The sequence below is a fragment of the Pseudorasbora parva genome, chromosome 14 (assembly GCF_024679245.1).
Source record: "Pseudorasbora parva isolate DD20220531a chromosome 14, ASM2467924v1, whole genome shotgun sequence".
In the NCBI taxonomy this organism is placed as follows: domain Eukaryota; kingdom Metazoa; phylum Chordata; class Actinopteri; order Cypriniformes; family Gobionidae; genus Pseudorasbora; species Pseudorasbora parva.
In genome coordinates this window covers 28,261,138-28,276,928 of record NC_090185.1, presented here as the reverse complement: position 1 = coordinate 28,276,928, position 15,791 = coordinate 28,261,138, and the positions used below count along the sequence as shown (strand labels likewise).

General features: G+C 36.8%; 3 protein-coding genes across 4 annotated transcripts; 2 read left to right on the top strand and 1 right to left on the bottom strand.

The window, feature by feature from the left end:
* Window positions 1–1,416: 1,416 nt before the first annotated feature.
* Window positions 1,417–7,009, top strand: sde2 (SDE2 telomere maintenance homolog (S. pombe)). 2 transcript variants are annotated; one of them, XM_067416148.1, is made up of 8 exons: window positions 1,417–1,567; window positions 1,697–1,814; window positions 2,567–2,678; window positions 2,837–3,006; window positions 5,579–5,684; window positions 5,799–6,204; window positions 6,253–6,444; window positions 6,525–7,009. In XM_067416148.1, the coding sequence occupies exons 1-8, from the start codon at window positions 1,466–1,468 to the stop codon at window positions 6,738–6,740; spliced, it is 1,422 nt and encodes a 473-aa protein (XP_067272249.1). In that variant the 5' UTR covers window positions 1,417–1,465; the 3' UTR covers window positions 6,741–7,009. The 2 variants fall into 2 exon arrangements, with proteins under 2 accessions (XP_067272249.1, XP_067272248.1); XM_067416147.1 differs by having other exon boundaries at window positions 5,799–6,444.
* Window positions 7,010–7,473: 464 nt separating this feature from the next.
* wdr83 (WD repeat domain containing 83) lies at window positions 7,474–11,280 on the top strand. The gene is made up of 9 exons (XM_067416149.1): window positions 7,474–7,689; window positions 8,707–8,827; window positions 8,909–9,014; window positions 9,180–9,228; window positions 9,323–9,449; window positions 9,529–9,596; window positions 9,689–9,797; window positions 10,671–10,785; window positions 10,999–11,280. The coding sequence occupies exons 1-9, from the start codon at window positions 7,587–7,589 to the stop codon at window positions 11,155–11,157; spliced, it is 957 nt and encodes a 318-aa protein (XP_067272250.1). The 5' UTR covers window positions 7,474–7,586; the 3' UTR covers window positions 11,158–11,280.
* Window positions 11,281–11,370: 90 nt separating this feature from the next.
* Window positions 11,371–13,134, bottom strand: LOC137040490 (persephin). Its single transcript, XM_067416150.1, has 2 exons — window positions 12,558–13,134; window positions 11,371–12,143 (listed from the first exon to the last, which is right to left on the bottom strand). The coding sequence occupies exons 1-2, from the start codon at window positions 12,727–12,729 to the stop codon at window positions 11,755–11,757; spliced, it is 561 nt and encodes a 186-aa protein (XP_067272251.1). The 5' UTR covers window positions 12,730–13,134; the 3' UTR covers window positions 11,371–11,754.
* Window positions 13,135–15,791: the final 2,657 nt, after the last annotated feature.

The following is a 15,791-nucleotide window of genomic DNA, read 5'->3' as shown; positions in this document are numbered from 1 at the left end:
TGGGAGCATTTCATAATAAAAGCATACATGAAAAGTGGAAAATGAGGAAAAGCCTATTTTTTTACAGTATATGGAGAAACTGTGGGATTTTGGATTCATTTATTTGTTTGTTTGTTTTTTATTTATTTATATGGACAACACACATTAATCAACATTTCTGTAAATTATGTTTATGATGCTAATTACTATGCTAAAGTATTTTATTAAATGAGAACGTTGGATATTACTCAGGGGCTCTGTGATACATCTTTATAATTTAAATAATTATTTAAACATAAAAGTATAAAATTAATTTTGGTTTTGGTATTCTTAAGACATTTTTGAGTTATCGCATTACAAAAAAGATTATGTAGGCTACAGACTCAATATAGTAGCCTACAAATAACATGAAATGAAAAGTAATAATATAATAATAATAATAATAATAATAATAATAATAATAATAATAATAAATTAAATATTACATAATAAATATAACATATTACATATCAATATTATATTAAACATAAAATATGACATATATAGGCTATTGCATCCATTAACAAAATAAATTAAAAAGACAATACAAAACATTACCGTCTTAAGAATTTTGGAGATTTCTGAAGATAAAAAAGCTTCGATATATTTCTCAATATATTTTTTATGAGTTTATAATGTGTGTGTGTGTGTGTGTGTGTGTGTGTGTGTGTGTGTGTGTGTGTGTGTGTGTGTGTGTGTGTGTGTGTGAGTCTATATCTATGTATATATGTCAAATGATTAATCGCTTTCAAAATAAAAATTTGTGTTTACATAATATGTGTGTACGGTGTATAAATACACACACTATATGGTCAGTTGTAATCAATCAGTTGTGGTCAGAATTATTGGCACCCCTGGTAAATATGATCAAAGATGGCTGTAAAAATAAATCTGCATTATTAATCCTTTTGATGTTTTATTTAAAAATGTGCAAAAATTGAAAGTGGGGTAAATCACATTATGAAATAAACGCTTTTCTTTAAAACATGTTGGCCACAACTATTGCCACCCCTAAAAATGTTTATGAGTAAAATATCTCTCAAGCATATTCACATTAATATTTACATGTATATTTATGTAATATTTATAAATGATAAATTTATAAATGTATGTATTATAAATAAAATGTATTATTATTATTATTATTAATAATATTTGGTGCTCAAAACAATACAAAATTAAATAACAACAGAATACAAACAACAACAAATATATGTATGCATAATGAATGAACTTTGAAACATACTGACAAATAATGAGAATTACATGGCACTGAGAAAAAAGTAAAAGAATAGCAAACAGATGTTTTAATGGCTTTTTTGTTCTCAGATTTCTCAGACAATTTGCCAAGTTCTCTCGGCTTCCGTAGTTTAATCAACACAGTTATACGTCATAGCTTTTACCGGAAGTTTTTAAGCACATCTTCGAGAACAGAGGAGAAGAAAACATGGAGCTCTTTGTAATTGCACCAAATTTGAGGTTTACTAACCTAACTATCGGCCTGGATTCGACGGTCAGCGATCTTATCAGTCATTTCGCCGTTAAAGAGGTGAGTCTATCATTAGCCGAACTTTAATGCGACTTTAACTCTAGCTGTGCTGTCCTCTCGCTGCTGATGGTCCAGTGGGATTTTGATGAAGATTAAAGTTTCCTAAAGTGTGTATATATTTCCCCTCAGGGCGTCTGTGGTACGGATTACTATGTGAAGAGTAATGGCCGCGTCTCTCACCGTCATGAACGGCTTCAGTGTGGAGTCGTGTACCGCGTGGAGCCTCGGTTACTGGGAGGCAAAGGAGGTAAACAGACCAGTCCATAACACCAATACTGATCTTTCTGAAGTTTGTAAATATTAGAATATGATATGTTGTTGATATTTGACTGGTTTTTACGCTTTTTTTCTTTTCTTTTTTAGTATAGAAATATATATTTTTAGGGTATATTTGTCACTATAATAGGGGAATTCAACTAATTTGGAACCAATCCTAAAATGGTGGTATTATTAATTGTATGTATTTATTCATTATCAATTATTTCAGATTTGGACTCTTAGTTCTTAATCATGATTTTAATCATTTTTAATATATATTATATATTATATAAAAAGTAATATATATATTTATATTATGTTTTGAACATTTTAACATTCCTCACCCTCATGTCGTTCCAAACCCGTAAGACCTTCGTTCATCTTCAGAACACAAATGCTGATCTTTTCTTTTGAAATAAAATCTGAGAGATTTTTTCTCCCTCCGTTGACAGCTACGTTACTTTGAAGCTTCAAAAGAAATCGTAAAACTAATCCATATGAATTTAGCGATCTAGTCCAATTTTCCGCTTTATGTGAGGAACCGATTGAATTTAGGCATTTATTCACAATAAAATTCTTTAACTCGCGCATAAGTTGTGGTTAACAAGCACAAGTATGTTTGCTTGATGTACAAGAACCGATGAAGTTCATTCTCATGTTACGCAGCACATTTGAGCTTCAGTGAGACAAAACTGAACAAAATTCATATTTGAAAGATGTTTTAAACTATTTGGTTTGTAGGATTTGGCTCTATGTTGAGGGCCCTCGGTGCACAAATCGAAAAGACAACTAACCGCGAGGCATGCAGAGATCTGAGTGGAAGAAGACTTCGAGACGTCAATCATGAGAAAGAGTAATGCTGTTTGCCAAATCCATTTTTAGCATGCTTGTTTGATTATATATTAGTTTTGTGTTTTATGGATTTGGTGTTTTCTACTTTTCATACACTGCCTCGCATGTGGCTTGTATGATTGTATGAGTAAGTGAATATTTATTTATGCTTGTGTATAGAATGGCAGAGTGGTTAAAAAAGCAATCCGACCGAGATGCAGAGAAGGAGCAGCGTCGTCTGGAGCGGATTAAGAGGAAACTGGCCGAGCCAAAACATTATTTCTCTGACACTAATTATGAACAGCAGTGCCATGACCTCTCAGAAAGACTGGAGGACTCTGTATTGAAAGGTAACTTTATTCAACTTTTACCTTCCATTGAGGGGCCCACCTTGCAACTTACAGGACTTAAAGGATCTGCTGCTAAGTGACTATGGAGTCCATAGTCATAATGTTATTCCTGATCGATACAAACAGATTCCAAAAAAGTTGGCACACTGTACAAATTGTGAATAAAAACAGAACGCAATGATGTGGAAATTTCAAATTGCAATAATTATTCAGAGTACAACATCGATGACATGTCAAATGTTGAAACTGAGAAAATTTATAATTTTAAGGAAAAAATAAGTTGATTTTACATTTCATGGCATCAACACATCTCAAAAAAGTTGGGACAAGGCCATATTTACCACTGTGTGGCATCTCCTCTTCTTTTTATAACATTCTGCAAACATCTGGGGACAGAGGAGACAAGTTGCTCAAGTTTATGAATAGGAATGTTGTCCCATTTTTGTCTAACACAGGCTTCTAGTTGCTCAACTGTCTTAGGTCTTCTTTGTCGCATCTTCCTCTTTATGATGCGCCAAATGTTTTCTGTGAGTGAAAGATTTGGACTGCAGGCTGGCCATTTCAGTACCAGGATCCTTCTTCTACGCAGCCATGATGTTGTATTTAGCCCCGTTTCCACCAAAATTACCCGGAACAATTTGTACCAGGAACTTTTTTACAGGAACTTTTCTCCCCCCCAGACCTGCAGCTGTCTGCGTTTCGACCGCAATCTAAAGTTCCGAGAAGATTAGGCAAATTAGTCCGGTGATGTAGGACTGCGCGCGACTGAGACGTTATCTAAACCGATCTGGTGTTTACGTGTGATGACTTTCAATCACAATCATTTTATCACATGCAGTTTGTCTGCCGCATCAAAAATGTCAACGCTGTTTTCTCCAGCAGCTGGAATGTGTTAACTGAGGCCATATCAACTCTTAATGGCATTATATAAGCTATTTATTTGTTGTAAAGTGTAATAATCTCAGAAAAAAAAAATTCTTCTGTCAGCCGCAGTTAAAGTAAAAACTGCCTGGGGCAATATATGCTGTGTCATTACTCCAACATTATCTTCATAACTTACGAAATAAAAAGTTTACCCCTCAGAAAAATGAGCTTTCCTCTCGTCAACATGAGCGCGGCGCGTGCTGTCTCGTCATGTAAGGACACACACTTAAAAGTAATCGGTCAGGTCGTTTACATGGTGAAAAAAAATTAATAACGAGTATGGAAGAGATTCAAGCTGTGCTGCTTTTGCTGGTTATGTATAGGTTTACTAAGGTAATTAATAACGACAGAAAAGAGCACTAATATGCAGATTCAGCAGCATGCAGCATATTCAGAAAGCTTGTAAAGCTAGATTTAAAATGACAATGTATATTATTATCAGCTATTACGGACATTGAACGTGAGATGGCTGAGACGAACGCGCGCCATCAGACAGAGAGCAAAGACTGATATTTACTGAACGTAGAACGAACCTCGCAAAAGACTTTTAAAAATGCCTGTTGAAATAAAATGCTAAACTAATCAGCATGTTCAGCGCCCAAGTCCCGCGCTCGAAAGTTCCTGAACTTTGAAAAAGTACTACCTTGCGAGCAGGGCCGTTTGGAGGGGGAAATATTTACCCGGAACTTCATTTAGCCCCTGGTTCCTGCGGTCTAAACACACCGAGTACCACCCAAAGTTCCTGGTTCCTGGGTAAAGTTCCTGTGGTGGAAACGGGGCTATTGATGCAGTATGTGGTCTGGCATTGTCATGTTGGAAAATGCAAGCTCTTCCCTGAAAGAGACGACATCTGGATGGGAGCATGTTGTTCTAGAACTTGGATATAACTTTCAGCATTGATGGTGCCTTTTGGGATGTGTAAGCTGCCCATGCCACACGCACTCATGCAACCCCATACCATCAGAGATGCGGGCTTCTGAATTATGTTTAGATATGGCTTCTTTTTTGACCTATAGAGTTTTAGCCGGCAGCGGCGAATGGCATGTTGGATTGTATTCACCGACAATGTTTCCTGGAAGTATTCCTGAGCCCATGTTGTGATTTCCATTACAGTAGCATTCCTGTATGTGATGCAGTGCCGTCTAAGGGCCCAAACATCACGGGCATCCAGTAGTGTTTTCCGGCCTTAACCTTTACGCACAGAGATTGTTCCAGATTCTCTGAATCTTTGGATGATATTAGGCACTGTAGAGGATGATAACTTTAAACTCTTTGCAAGTTTGCTCTGAAAAGCTCCTTTCTGATATTGCTCCACTATTTTGCACCGCAGCATTGGGGGAATTGGTGATCCTCTTCGTTTATGAGATTTGTACATAGTTGCATTTTTTTTTTTTATTCATAATTTCTATAATATATATATGTATGTGTATATATATATATATATATATATATATATATATATATATATATATATATATATATATATATATATATATATATATATATATGAAAAAAAAAAATATATATATATATATAATACATATGTGTGTGTTTATGTAATAATAATAATCATTTTGCATATTCTATAATATATCTTATATTCTGGACAGTAAAGTTAAAAGTTGAAAATGTTTTCTCTACTATTCAGGGATGCAGGCTTCCTCTAGTGGTCTTGTCCAGGCAGACGAGGGGCCGAGCCGCAAGCGTCCCACACCAACCGACGGCCAAAAGAAAGCAAAGAAGAAATGTTTCTGGTGAGACGATTTCACATTTGTGGACTGTGAAAAAGAACATGTAGATGGACTAGAAATATGAAAATCTAATGCTACAATTTTTAAAGCTGCTATATGCCTTCTTTAATCCACTAGGACTGGCATTGGAGAACTGGAAGACATGGGCAGCTCTAGTGAAGGAAGTGATGACAGTGACAGCGAGGCCTCTCCATCCACCTCTGGGGCTTCCTGTAGTTCTGACGTTCCCAAAACAGCTGTGCCGACTTCCACCACCAGGGGGAGAGACAGGACAGATCCTCAGGACCAGCCCAGCTGCACCAGCAGCTCCTCCTCCTCGAGTCCTGCACCAAGCTCCCCAACACACAACCAGGAAGAGGTGAAGGAGGCAGAGAAGGACTGTACGGCTGACATCAGCCAAAACAGCAGCACTGGGGAGAAGTTGCAGGCTGACGGAGAGGAGAAGTTGCAGGCTGACGGAGAGGAGAAGTTGCAGGCTGACGGAGAGGAGAAGTTGCAGGCTGACGGAGAGGAGAAGTTGCAGGCTGACGGAGAGGAGAAGTTGCAGGCTGACGGAGAGGAGAAGTTGCAGGTTTACATCAGCAAAAATGGCAGCAGTGGAGAGGAGAAGATGCAGGTTGACGGAGAGGAAAAGTTGCAGGGTGACGGAGAGAAGTTGCAGGTTGACATCAGCCAAAACGGCAGCAGCGGAGAGGAGAAGATGCAAGTTGCGCCCACAGAAGCACAAAGCGGCCCAGCTGAGAGCAGTCAGGCGCAGGAAGCGGTGAGATCTGCTTCCGATGTGGTTGTTCCTGTTGGAAATGTTTGTTTGATAATACTGACCTCCTCTTTCTCTCTCTTCAGGCGGAGGGTCCGCTGGATCTGCTCTCTGTAAATGGGCCAGAGCAGCTGGAGGCTTTGGGTCTGGATCGGCTGAAGAAAGAGCTGATGGAACGAGGGATGAAGTGTGGAGGAACCCTGCAGGAACGTGCTGCACGTCTGTTCTCCGTTAGAGGACTGACTCCAGATCAGATTGACCCTGCGCTCTTAGCCAAAGCCAGCAAGGGCAAGAAGAAATAACTGGCTTTTCTTCAACCACCAGCTATTTTTGACCTTTTTGCGTTGCTTGTGTTTGGCATAACACCTAATTTCTTCCCATAATTGGAAGAATTATGTGTGCTAGATTGTTTTTTTTGGTAAAGACTGGACCAATGCCGATAACAATTCTTATGTATTTTTCTGTTAGTAAAACATGCCAAGTTACGTTAAGTGAGACTAAATTTGTGTGATATGTACTATATATTTTTGAATCATGTAGTCCGTGTAAATAGCTATATTGATTCCTACAGAAGTACAGGTGTATCCTGGAAATCAGTCACGTTCATAATGTGTGTGCTAAGGTATTCAACAATTCAGTGACGTTTAGGCAACAGGTCAGATTGCACAATATTTGTACGTGATATGGTCCATTTTCCTCTTGACTTTATGGTTGAGTAAAATATTGTTGCACAATTTTGTGTCCTTTTTATTTGTTATATTACTATTACACAATACATTTGAATTGTATACAATTTTAAAGAATGTGATGACCTTTAATTCTGGTAATATTATCTATAAAATAACAAGGAAGGTGGATCATGTCTGGCTTCTGATGCAGTATTGTTTTGTGTAAATGTATATCTATGGAATAGCTAAGATGGTAAACAAGAAAGTAAAACAAATTTTTCATTTTTTTTTTTAAAGATTTGGGGAACCCTCGTCCTCCGAAACAACAGATGGCGATAATGAGCACTATATATCAACATACGTTCCGCTGAGGAAAACGTTGTTTTTATGCAGTTTGTGGAGTAGTTCTCGGTTTATCGTAGTGTTAGCGCTTTAATATGTATTTGGTTCGTAAATCTCTGAAGCTGTGGTTATAGACTCATGGCGTTTCCGCAGCCGCGTCCTCAAGCTCCTCAGTTGCCGCAGCATCTTCTGCGGACTATAGACTGTCTGCAGGGCGCAGTGAGAGCCGTGCGCTTCAATGGTAAGAGTGAAAAATCCGGTTTTTGTAATCTCAGCAAGGTACATGGCGGTGTCTCATATTTCAAATCTATGTTGTCGATTTGTTGGAGACCTATAAACTAAGTATAGTCGTTTAAATATATTAATTTTAAAAGATTCGTACCTCATGCACTCTTATCGCTAGCACTAACGATTCTTACTTGACTAGCGTTGAGGAAAGGAAAGTAACAGATACTGCGGGACGTTTTTATTTTACGCATGCTTAAAGGGATAGTTTAGCCAAAAATTACAATTTTATCATTACTTACCCATAAGTTGTTCCAAACCTGTATGAGTTTTTCTTCTGCTGAACAAAAAAAGATTTACATTTTATTTTTTAAATATATTGTATTGCTATATATTGTATTGACAAATCTTCAATTAAATATTTACCATCACATATTCTGCATAATTGAATGTATTTTAAATAAACACTGACAAAAACTATACAAGTTTAAGGGCTGAACGAAATGACTATATATATATATATATATATATATATATATATATATATATATATATATATATATATATAGCATTGAAAATAAGTGATCACCAGGATTCAGGCGTCAAAATCAGGCTCCTATAAATCTCAGGAAACACAATTCCTGGCTGGATGTCAACATCCGTGGATCCCTGAATAAGTTGTAAGGAACACTATATCGAGTCCAACCTTTGGTTTAAACGATAAACGTTTGCTTTACTCGCATTTTTGCAGTTTCCCCTATTAAATCCAGTCAGCAGATTTTCCTCCACTCAGTCCAACTGAGGGGGCGTTTTTTTTTTCGGGGGGAAAGTGATGTCAATGCATTCCCTCTTTATAAATCTGCATATCATCAGCATAATAGTGATAATGGTGGTCAAGAGTTTGCTACAAATTACCAAGTGGTGACAGATAAATATTAAAGAGAAAAGGGCCCAAGACAGAGCCATGGGGAACACCAGTGAAAACAGAGCTAATCTCGGACATGTCGTTTATATATATTACATGTTCTTCCAGCTGATGGGAATTATTTGCTGAGCTGTGGCAATGATAAGTCTCTGAAGCTGTGGAGTGTGAGTCGAGGGACTCTGCTGAAGACTTACACCGGTCACGGATATGAAGTACTGGATGTGGACTGGTATGTTTTTGTTGCGTACATTAAATTGAAATATCTTCGCTATCGTGTTTGGTTTGCTTTAATTTCACTTACTTTTCGCAGTTCTTATGACAACAGTCAGCTGTGCTCCTGCAGCTCGGATAAAACCGTCATTCTGTGGGATGTCGGGTCTGGTCAGGTTACGCGCAAACTTCGCGGGCACGCAGGGGTAAGACTGCATTTCTTGCCACAATATTATACTGCATTTATTATTTGTGTTTGCTAAGCTAAGAATCACTATTGCAGTATATTACTGTAAATAAATAAAACTCATTAGTTATAGCCAGGTGATTTGTTCATTTTAATGTCTTTTAATGTTATGTTCATTCCCTAGAAAGTGAACTGTGTGCAGTTTAATGAGGAGGCTACTGTGATGCTGTCCGGTGGGTTAGGCTTTATGAAATGGATTTAATCATAATTGCTTATGGGAATAACAGTCCAATCTCCATCTTACTAAGTTACTTTTTAATGTTTCAGGCTCCATTGATGGGACAGTACGATGTTGGGACACTAGATCCAGACGGATGGAACCGATCCAGATCTTGGACGAGGCTCGGGATGGCATCAGCAGTCTAAAAGTGTCTGAGCATGAGCTTTTGACCGGGTCAGAAACAAACTGCTCATCTTATTATAGGATGTGATGTGAGAATAAGAGTGTGGAACTGAAGTGTGTTGTTTATCAGGTCTGTGGATGGAAGAGTTAGGCGTTACGACCTAAGAATGGGGCAGCTTCATGTCGATTTCATCGGAAGTGAGTTATATCACACATGAGGGAATAAAAATGCATGTTGCATACTATCTCATGTCTAACACGCTTCTGTTGTGTGTATTTGTGCTCCACAGGTCCCATCACTTGTGTGTGTTTCAGTCGGGACGGTCAGTGCACACTTAGCTCCAGTTTGGACTCTACGGTGCGACTGCTGGACAAAAACTCAGGGGAGATGCTGGGAGAGTATGTACAACACAGCTCAAACTACTACACAAGTACAATAAAACTCGAATTTTAGATGTTTTAAAAAGTATGCTAGTGGATCATTTCTGCTTTTGAGTCAAGCTTATGGAGGACTTTTTTACTTTAAAAAAAATGAAGGAATCAATTGTCAATGTGTTAATTCAAAAATAATAATGGATATAAATACATCACTTTTTAAATTGACAGATATTAAATAGATATTTAAAATGATTTAAGTTTTTAAAAGTTTAGTTAAATGTAACAGCAAATACATTAAATGTGACAATATATATTATAACAGTTAAATGCATTAAAAATGACAAATATATATTTAAAATTATTTATTTTAAGTGTAGTTAAATATAACAGTTAAATGCATTAAATGTGACAAATATATATTTAAATTGATTTAATCTTTATAAAAGTTTAGTTAAATAAAACAGTAAATACATTAAATGTGCCAAATATATATTTTAAAATGATTTAATTTGTTAAAAGTGTAGTTAAATGTAACAGTAAATACAATAAATATTTCAAACATTTTTGTTTAATTAAAGTGTAGTTAAATGTAACCGTAAATGCATTAAATGCACCAAATACATAGATATTTAAAATTATATATTTTTTAAGTGCAGTTAAATTTAACAGTAAATGCATTAAATGTGACATATATATTTAAATTTATTTAATCTTTATAAAAGTGTAGTTAAATGTGACAGTAAATACATTAAACGTGACAAATAAATAGATTTTTATAATGATTCAATTAAATGGAACAGTAAAATAATACACTACAATAATGTATAATATTTCTATACATCTATACTATTATCACTTCCGCATAATGTGTGTTTCTATGCTGGCCCTCCACAGGTACTCCGGTCATGTCAACAAAGGCTATAAGCTTGACTGCTGTCTGTCTGATAAAGACACGCATGTTCTGAGCTGTTCAGAAGACGGCCATGTTTACTTCTGGGATCTGGTGGAGGTGAGCAGAATAAGTCACATGACCCACAGAGCCAATATTATGACGACAGTGTTATGTGTTAAACTTGAAGCAGTATTGCACAGATCGAAAGTACCACAAGTCTGTTCCCTCATCGTTCTTTACACCGATCTGTCTGCATAATGTCGCTTCAAGGCGAACACGCCTAAAATGTCAAGTCGAATATGAGCAGTAAAGTTTTATCTATCCTTGTAGGGCTCCCTGACTTTAAAGCTGCCTGTTGGGAAAGCTGTCGTCCAATCGCTGTCCTTCCACCCAACCGAGCCCCGTCTTTTGACTTCTATGGAGGGCCATGTTCAGGTATGGGGGGCGGAGCCAGAGGATGCAGCAGCGGAGGATGTCAAAGTGGAGTAGTGTGTTGAACAGCAAACACTTGAGCAGGACTCATTCAAGAAGTGTGAATTAATATTTTGTATCAGTTTGATTGTATATTTTTGTATGTTAATATAAAAAGCTAATAAAGTATTCAGAACCAGATATTTTTGTATATTATTTTAAAAGTATGCTTTTTTTGGATACCAATGTGAACTTACAACAACATATCAGAACTGTACATATTTACAAGAAGCAAAAAATAAAGATCAGCAATAATTTATTTGGCAGTAAAAATGGGATTCAAATAAATAAATAATTTATAAGCACATAAATATCTTCCATTTTTGGTTCGGATGGATAATTCGTCGGTTCGATCTTGACTCAGAATTGGCCGCTCAAACACCGCATTGTGTTTCCATTAACCAAAAACTAAATCTTTAGACATTCTCAAATGCAATTATAGCCATGTCATCAGAGAAAGCAACATATTCAACTCAATACATTTCATTACATACATATTATTTCTTCCTGAATTACCAGCCTTTTATTTCAATTCAAGGCACTATTTGTACAGTCTCTAAACCAATAGGATAAGCAGACAGAAGCCAGATTTCGGCCGGCCGGCCACCCTCGTCTCTACCCCATGCAGACGCATGCAGCGGCGGAGAGTTTCTCCACTTTGTGCCAGCGATGGTGGTTGTCGAGAAAGGCTATGTCTTCGTGGTGTGTGGGGCGACAGCAGGGCTGATGGTGCCAATGGCCGGTGTATTGAAGCGCGCCGCTCTGCAGGAGGTTGGTGAGCGTGAGGTCGTGGTTGGAGGCGAGGCGAGGGCAGGTCCCGCTGCAGTACTTAAACAGCACCGTCTCGTCCGAGTCGTAGCCCAGCCCGAGGTCTCGCACCTGCAGCAGGATGGAGTGCAGAGCGCACTGGGACTCGATGCTGCGGGGGGACCGAATCCCCCTCCCCGAAACCTCCTTTTCCTCACCGTCACCACCTCTTCGGTCTTCGCCACGGAGGTCCTTGTCTGAAAAGAAAGAGCAAAAAATACTCTGTTGCATAACTCGTGGTTTCCAGAACGTGGATGTATGGTTGTTTTGTATCACATCTAGATATAGTTGCTTGGTGGCTCAAGTTATAAGAGTCCACTCAAGTCTTTTTCATTGTAAGCAAAAATCATCCAATCACTTAGAAAAGTAGCAGCACAGCTCTATTTCTCAAAGCTGCTACAAATTTATGTTGGTAGCACTCAAAAAGTTTTTTTACCGAACAACATTATTGGAACACTTTGACTTCTACTGTATAGACAAAAACAGATTTTTTTTCCGATTTGTTCCTCAGAAGAAAAGTCATACAGCTTTGGAACGACAGTAGTGAGCCTACAATAAATCTACAGATATTAAGCCACCCTCACCCCAAAGGCCGTGACCTCCAGACTCACCTAGTAGCGTCCTAAGCCAGTGTCCTTCTCCCGCTTGAACACAAAACAGCAGGACGGTGATCTTCAGTAGAGAACGCATCGTTCTTCTTATCTTCTCTTGGTTTCCCTTCTTCAGGATGAGAGCGCAGGTGATGCTGAGATGCGCCGGAGTCACCCTCTCTTTTATAGCCATCTAAGCGGGTCAGAGCTGTTGGGGCGGAGGGGATGATGGGGTGCGGCCAGGAGGGGAGGGAGGTGGAATAACCCTTCCGCTCCCGCTCGCTCACCTGGTCTCATGGCTATGATTAGAGGCAACTGGATGTAATGTTTGGAAAGCCAATGGTATTTCTTTAAGTCTGAGAGTATGGAAAATAGGGGTTAATTGCTTAAGGCTGTTGGATGTCTGACTAGCGTAGTCATTGAGGTGCTTGAGCTGATGAAGCACATGGAATTGTTTGTTACATATATTTTATACAATATGATGAAGGAAAATTAAGGGTTAACTGCATGAAGGATGGAAGAAAGGCCCATAATTAAAAAAAACTAAAAAAAACTAAATAGTTGACAGAAGTTATTTGAATGGAAATTCCAAGAATAATAGCTGTCTTCAGATACATAAATTTGGGGATTTTATTAAAATATGATTTTTTTCTCTCGCTATCTACATTCCTTATTTAACTATGAAGACATGAATCCTGCAGTGGTGGAGAAGTAAGTGAATGCGCATGACTTGCAGTGATAGCCGTCTGCAATGAGGCACCAAAATGTATTTGGACATAACATTGCAAACCAAGCTGCATTTGCAAACAAATTATCCTATACTTTTTCTTAAATCTAACATCACTTTTAAGACATTTTTGTTGATTCAAAAAATTTTTTGTTGTCAAATGTACTGCTTAAAATCTTTTTAAATATATAAATTTATATATTTTAGACATGTTTTTGAGTGTGTCTCAAGCATTCAAACAAGCAGATCGACCTTTATATATAAAAACTACAAAATATTCTACCAGACAATTAATTTCTTTCATGAATTCCATTATGGATTCTAAGGCTAAATTACTACAGCAGTTTAAAAAGATAACAAGGTTGACAATTGTGCAGTTCAGTTGATGGTATGATGGTAACAGGGTTGACAGGTTTACAGTTTAGTTAAACATTACTTGCTTTGTGCTTACCATGATAATACTTCAGGGATCTTGTTAAAAATAATATTTATTACTGGAATATTACAAAAATCTAATTTTAAGAAATATTTACATTTCAAAATGAAATGGTGGTAACAGGGTTGACATTCTAAGATTGTACCCTATTAAAAAAGTAATTTACTTGACTTTGGCTGTTCACTTTCTGAGATTATGTAATTTTGACAGAATGCTTGTTATAGACGGGAGATATGAATGTTAACAAGCTTGACAGTTTTACAGTTTAGTTAAAACATTACTTGCTTTGTGCTCACCATGATGATACTCAAAGGATCTTGTAGAAAAGAAAATGTAATGGTACAGGAATATTACAAATATCTTTTTTGTTGTAGTAATATTTACTCTTTAAAATAAAATTTTGGTAACAGGGTTGTCATCACCTATTGACATTTACTTGCCTTTGAAGAGGTAATTTCCAAAAAATGTTTATTCATTTTGACAGAATATTCTAATTAAAGAGAGTTATGATGGTAACAGGGTTGACAGTTTTACAGTTTAGTTAAACATTACTTGCTTTTTGCTCACCATGATGATGCATGGATCTTGTTAAAAAGAACATTTAATACTGGATTGTTACAAATATAGATTTTTTTGGTCATATTTACTCATTAAAATGAAATGAAAGTAACAGGGTTGACATTCTAAGATTGCATCCTTAAAAAGGAGGCATTTACTTGACTTTGACTGTTCACTTCCTGAAAAGATTATGCAATTTTGACAGAATTTCTGTAATAAAAGGTAGTTATGATGACAGAATGTTTGTAATAAAAGGGAGTTATAATGGCAACAGTGTTACAGTTTTACAGTTCAGTTTGCTTTGTGGTCACCATGATGATACTCCAGGGATGTTGTTAAAAAGAAAAAAATTATACTGGAATAATATAAATATCTAATTTTTTGTCATATTTACTTTTATAATTAAATGCTGGTAACGGGGTTGACATTCTAAGATTGTGCCCTTTTAAAAACAGGAGACATTTTCTTGACTTTGAATGTTCACTTCCTGAAAAGATTATGTAACTTTGACAGATTTTCTGTAATAAAAGGTAGTTATGATGGTAACAAGCAACAGGGATTCAAGTTTAGATTCAATCTAAACTCCACAGTTCTTATATTTTCTTACCTTATTTTAATTACTGTATACTGTATATTCCATCTTTCTGTGTGGCTGTCCATCGCTTAAATGCTGAGGATGCCACTCTAAACAACTCTAAACATACTATATTGAGAGTTCATAGACAGAAAAAGATAACAAAATTTTACCAGAAAGCCATGTGTTTGCAGATATATAATGCAAATATATATCTAAGGTGATTTTATAAAATGTAACAAAAATCTTAGTTAAATGTAATTTTAATCTGAGGATAATGCCTTATTGAGGGCAGTCATATTAAAGAAAAATACCTAAGTGTTTGGATTGTCTGCAGTTTGGAATGTTTTCCAGTCAGACATCTATCAATATTAAAATAAGATCAATGGAAAAGGATTTCAGCCAATCGTCGGGCGGTTTAAATCTGACACAGGACCATAAAAATCTGCTTTACAGGGAAACTTCCACAGCAATCTCTTCTCAGCTAGTCTGTTTTTATTCATGACTTTTTTTAAACCCATCCATCATGACAAAGATTACAGTCAGATCAGATTCCACTGGTGCTGCTGCCATGCTGTTGGCTCAAACCTCATTACAACCTTGTTAAAACGGTCTTCATCCAGACCAGAGTAAACACGCAGCGGTCGAGTCTGTGCTGTGACATACAAAAGAGAAAGATTTAAATCCATAAGGAGGAATGGATTTGGAATATATTAGCTATTTGTCTCGCCAAAACAACAAAAGGATGAGTTATTCTTTTTTGATTTAGTTTATTATTCATTCCTTACTCCTGTTTGTCCTCCCAGAGATATGTATGATTCAGTCCTTGCATAAAGGTGGAAAGGATGATGATGATGATGAAGAAGTGAAAGTAAGCAGGATTTGCATGACACTTTACACTTATTAAAGTGCAAAACTGAGCATGAAAAGCATTAGATCTTTTTAAAGATATTTGCACAT

Excerpts from the sequence above, each read along its gene's own strand:
- wdr83 (XM_067416149.1), top strand. The coding sequence starts at position 7,587 with ATGGCGTTTCCGCAGCCGCGTCCTCAAGCTCCTCAGTTGCCGCAGCAT. Across the intron at positions 9,015-9,179 it reads AACTTCGCGGGCACGCAGGG|AAAGTGAACTGTGTGCAGTT; the intron begins GTAAGACTGCAT and ends TTCATTCCCTAG. Across the intron at positions 9,798-10,670 it reads TCAGGGGAGATGCTGGGAGA|GTACTCCGGTCATGTCAACA; the intron begins GTATGTACAACA and ends GGCCCTCCACAG.
- LOC137040490 (XM_067416150.1), bottom strand. The coding sequence starts at position 12,729 with ATGGCTATAAAAGAGAGGGTGACTCCGGCGCATCTCAGCATCACCTGC. Across the intron at positions 12,144-12,557 it reads CTGGCTTAGGACGCTACTAG|ACAAGGACCTCCGTGGCGAA; the intron begins GTGAGTCTGGAG and ends CTTTCTTTTCAG.
- sde2 (XM_067416147.1), top strand. The coding sequence starts at position 1,466 with ATGGAGCTCTTTGTAATTGCACCAAATTTGAGGTTTACTAACCTAACT. Across the intron at positions 1,815-2,566 it reads GTTACTGGGAGGCAAAGGAG|GATTTGGCTCTATGTTGAGG; the intron begins GTAAACAGACCA and ends TTTGGTTTGTAG. Across the intron at positions 5,685-5,798 it reads GCAAAGAAGAAATGTTTCTG|GACTGGCATTGGAGAACTGG; the intron begins GTGAGACGATTT and ends TTAATCCACTAG.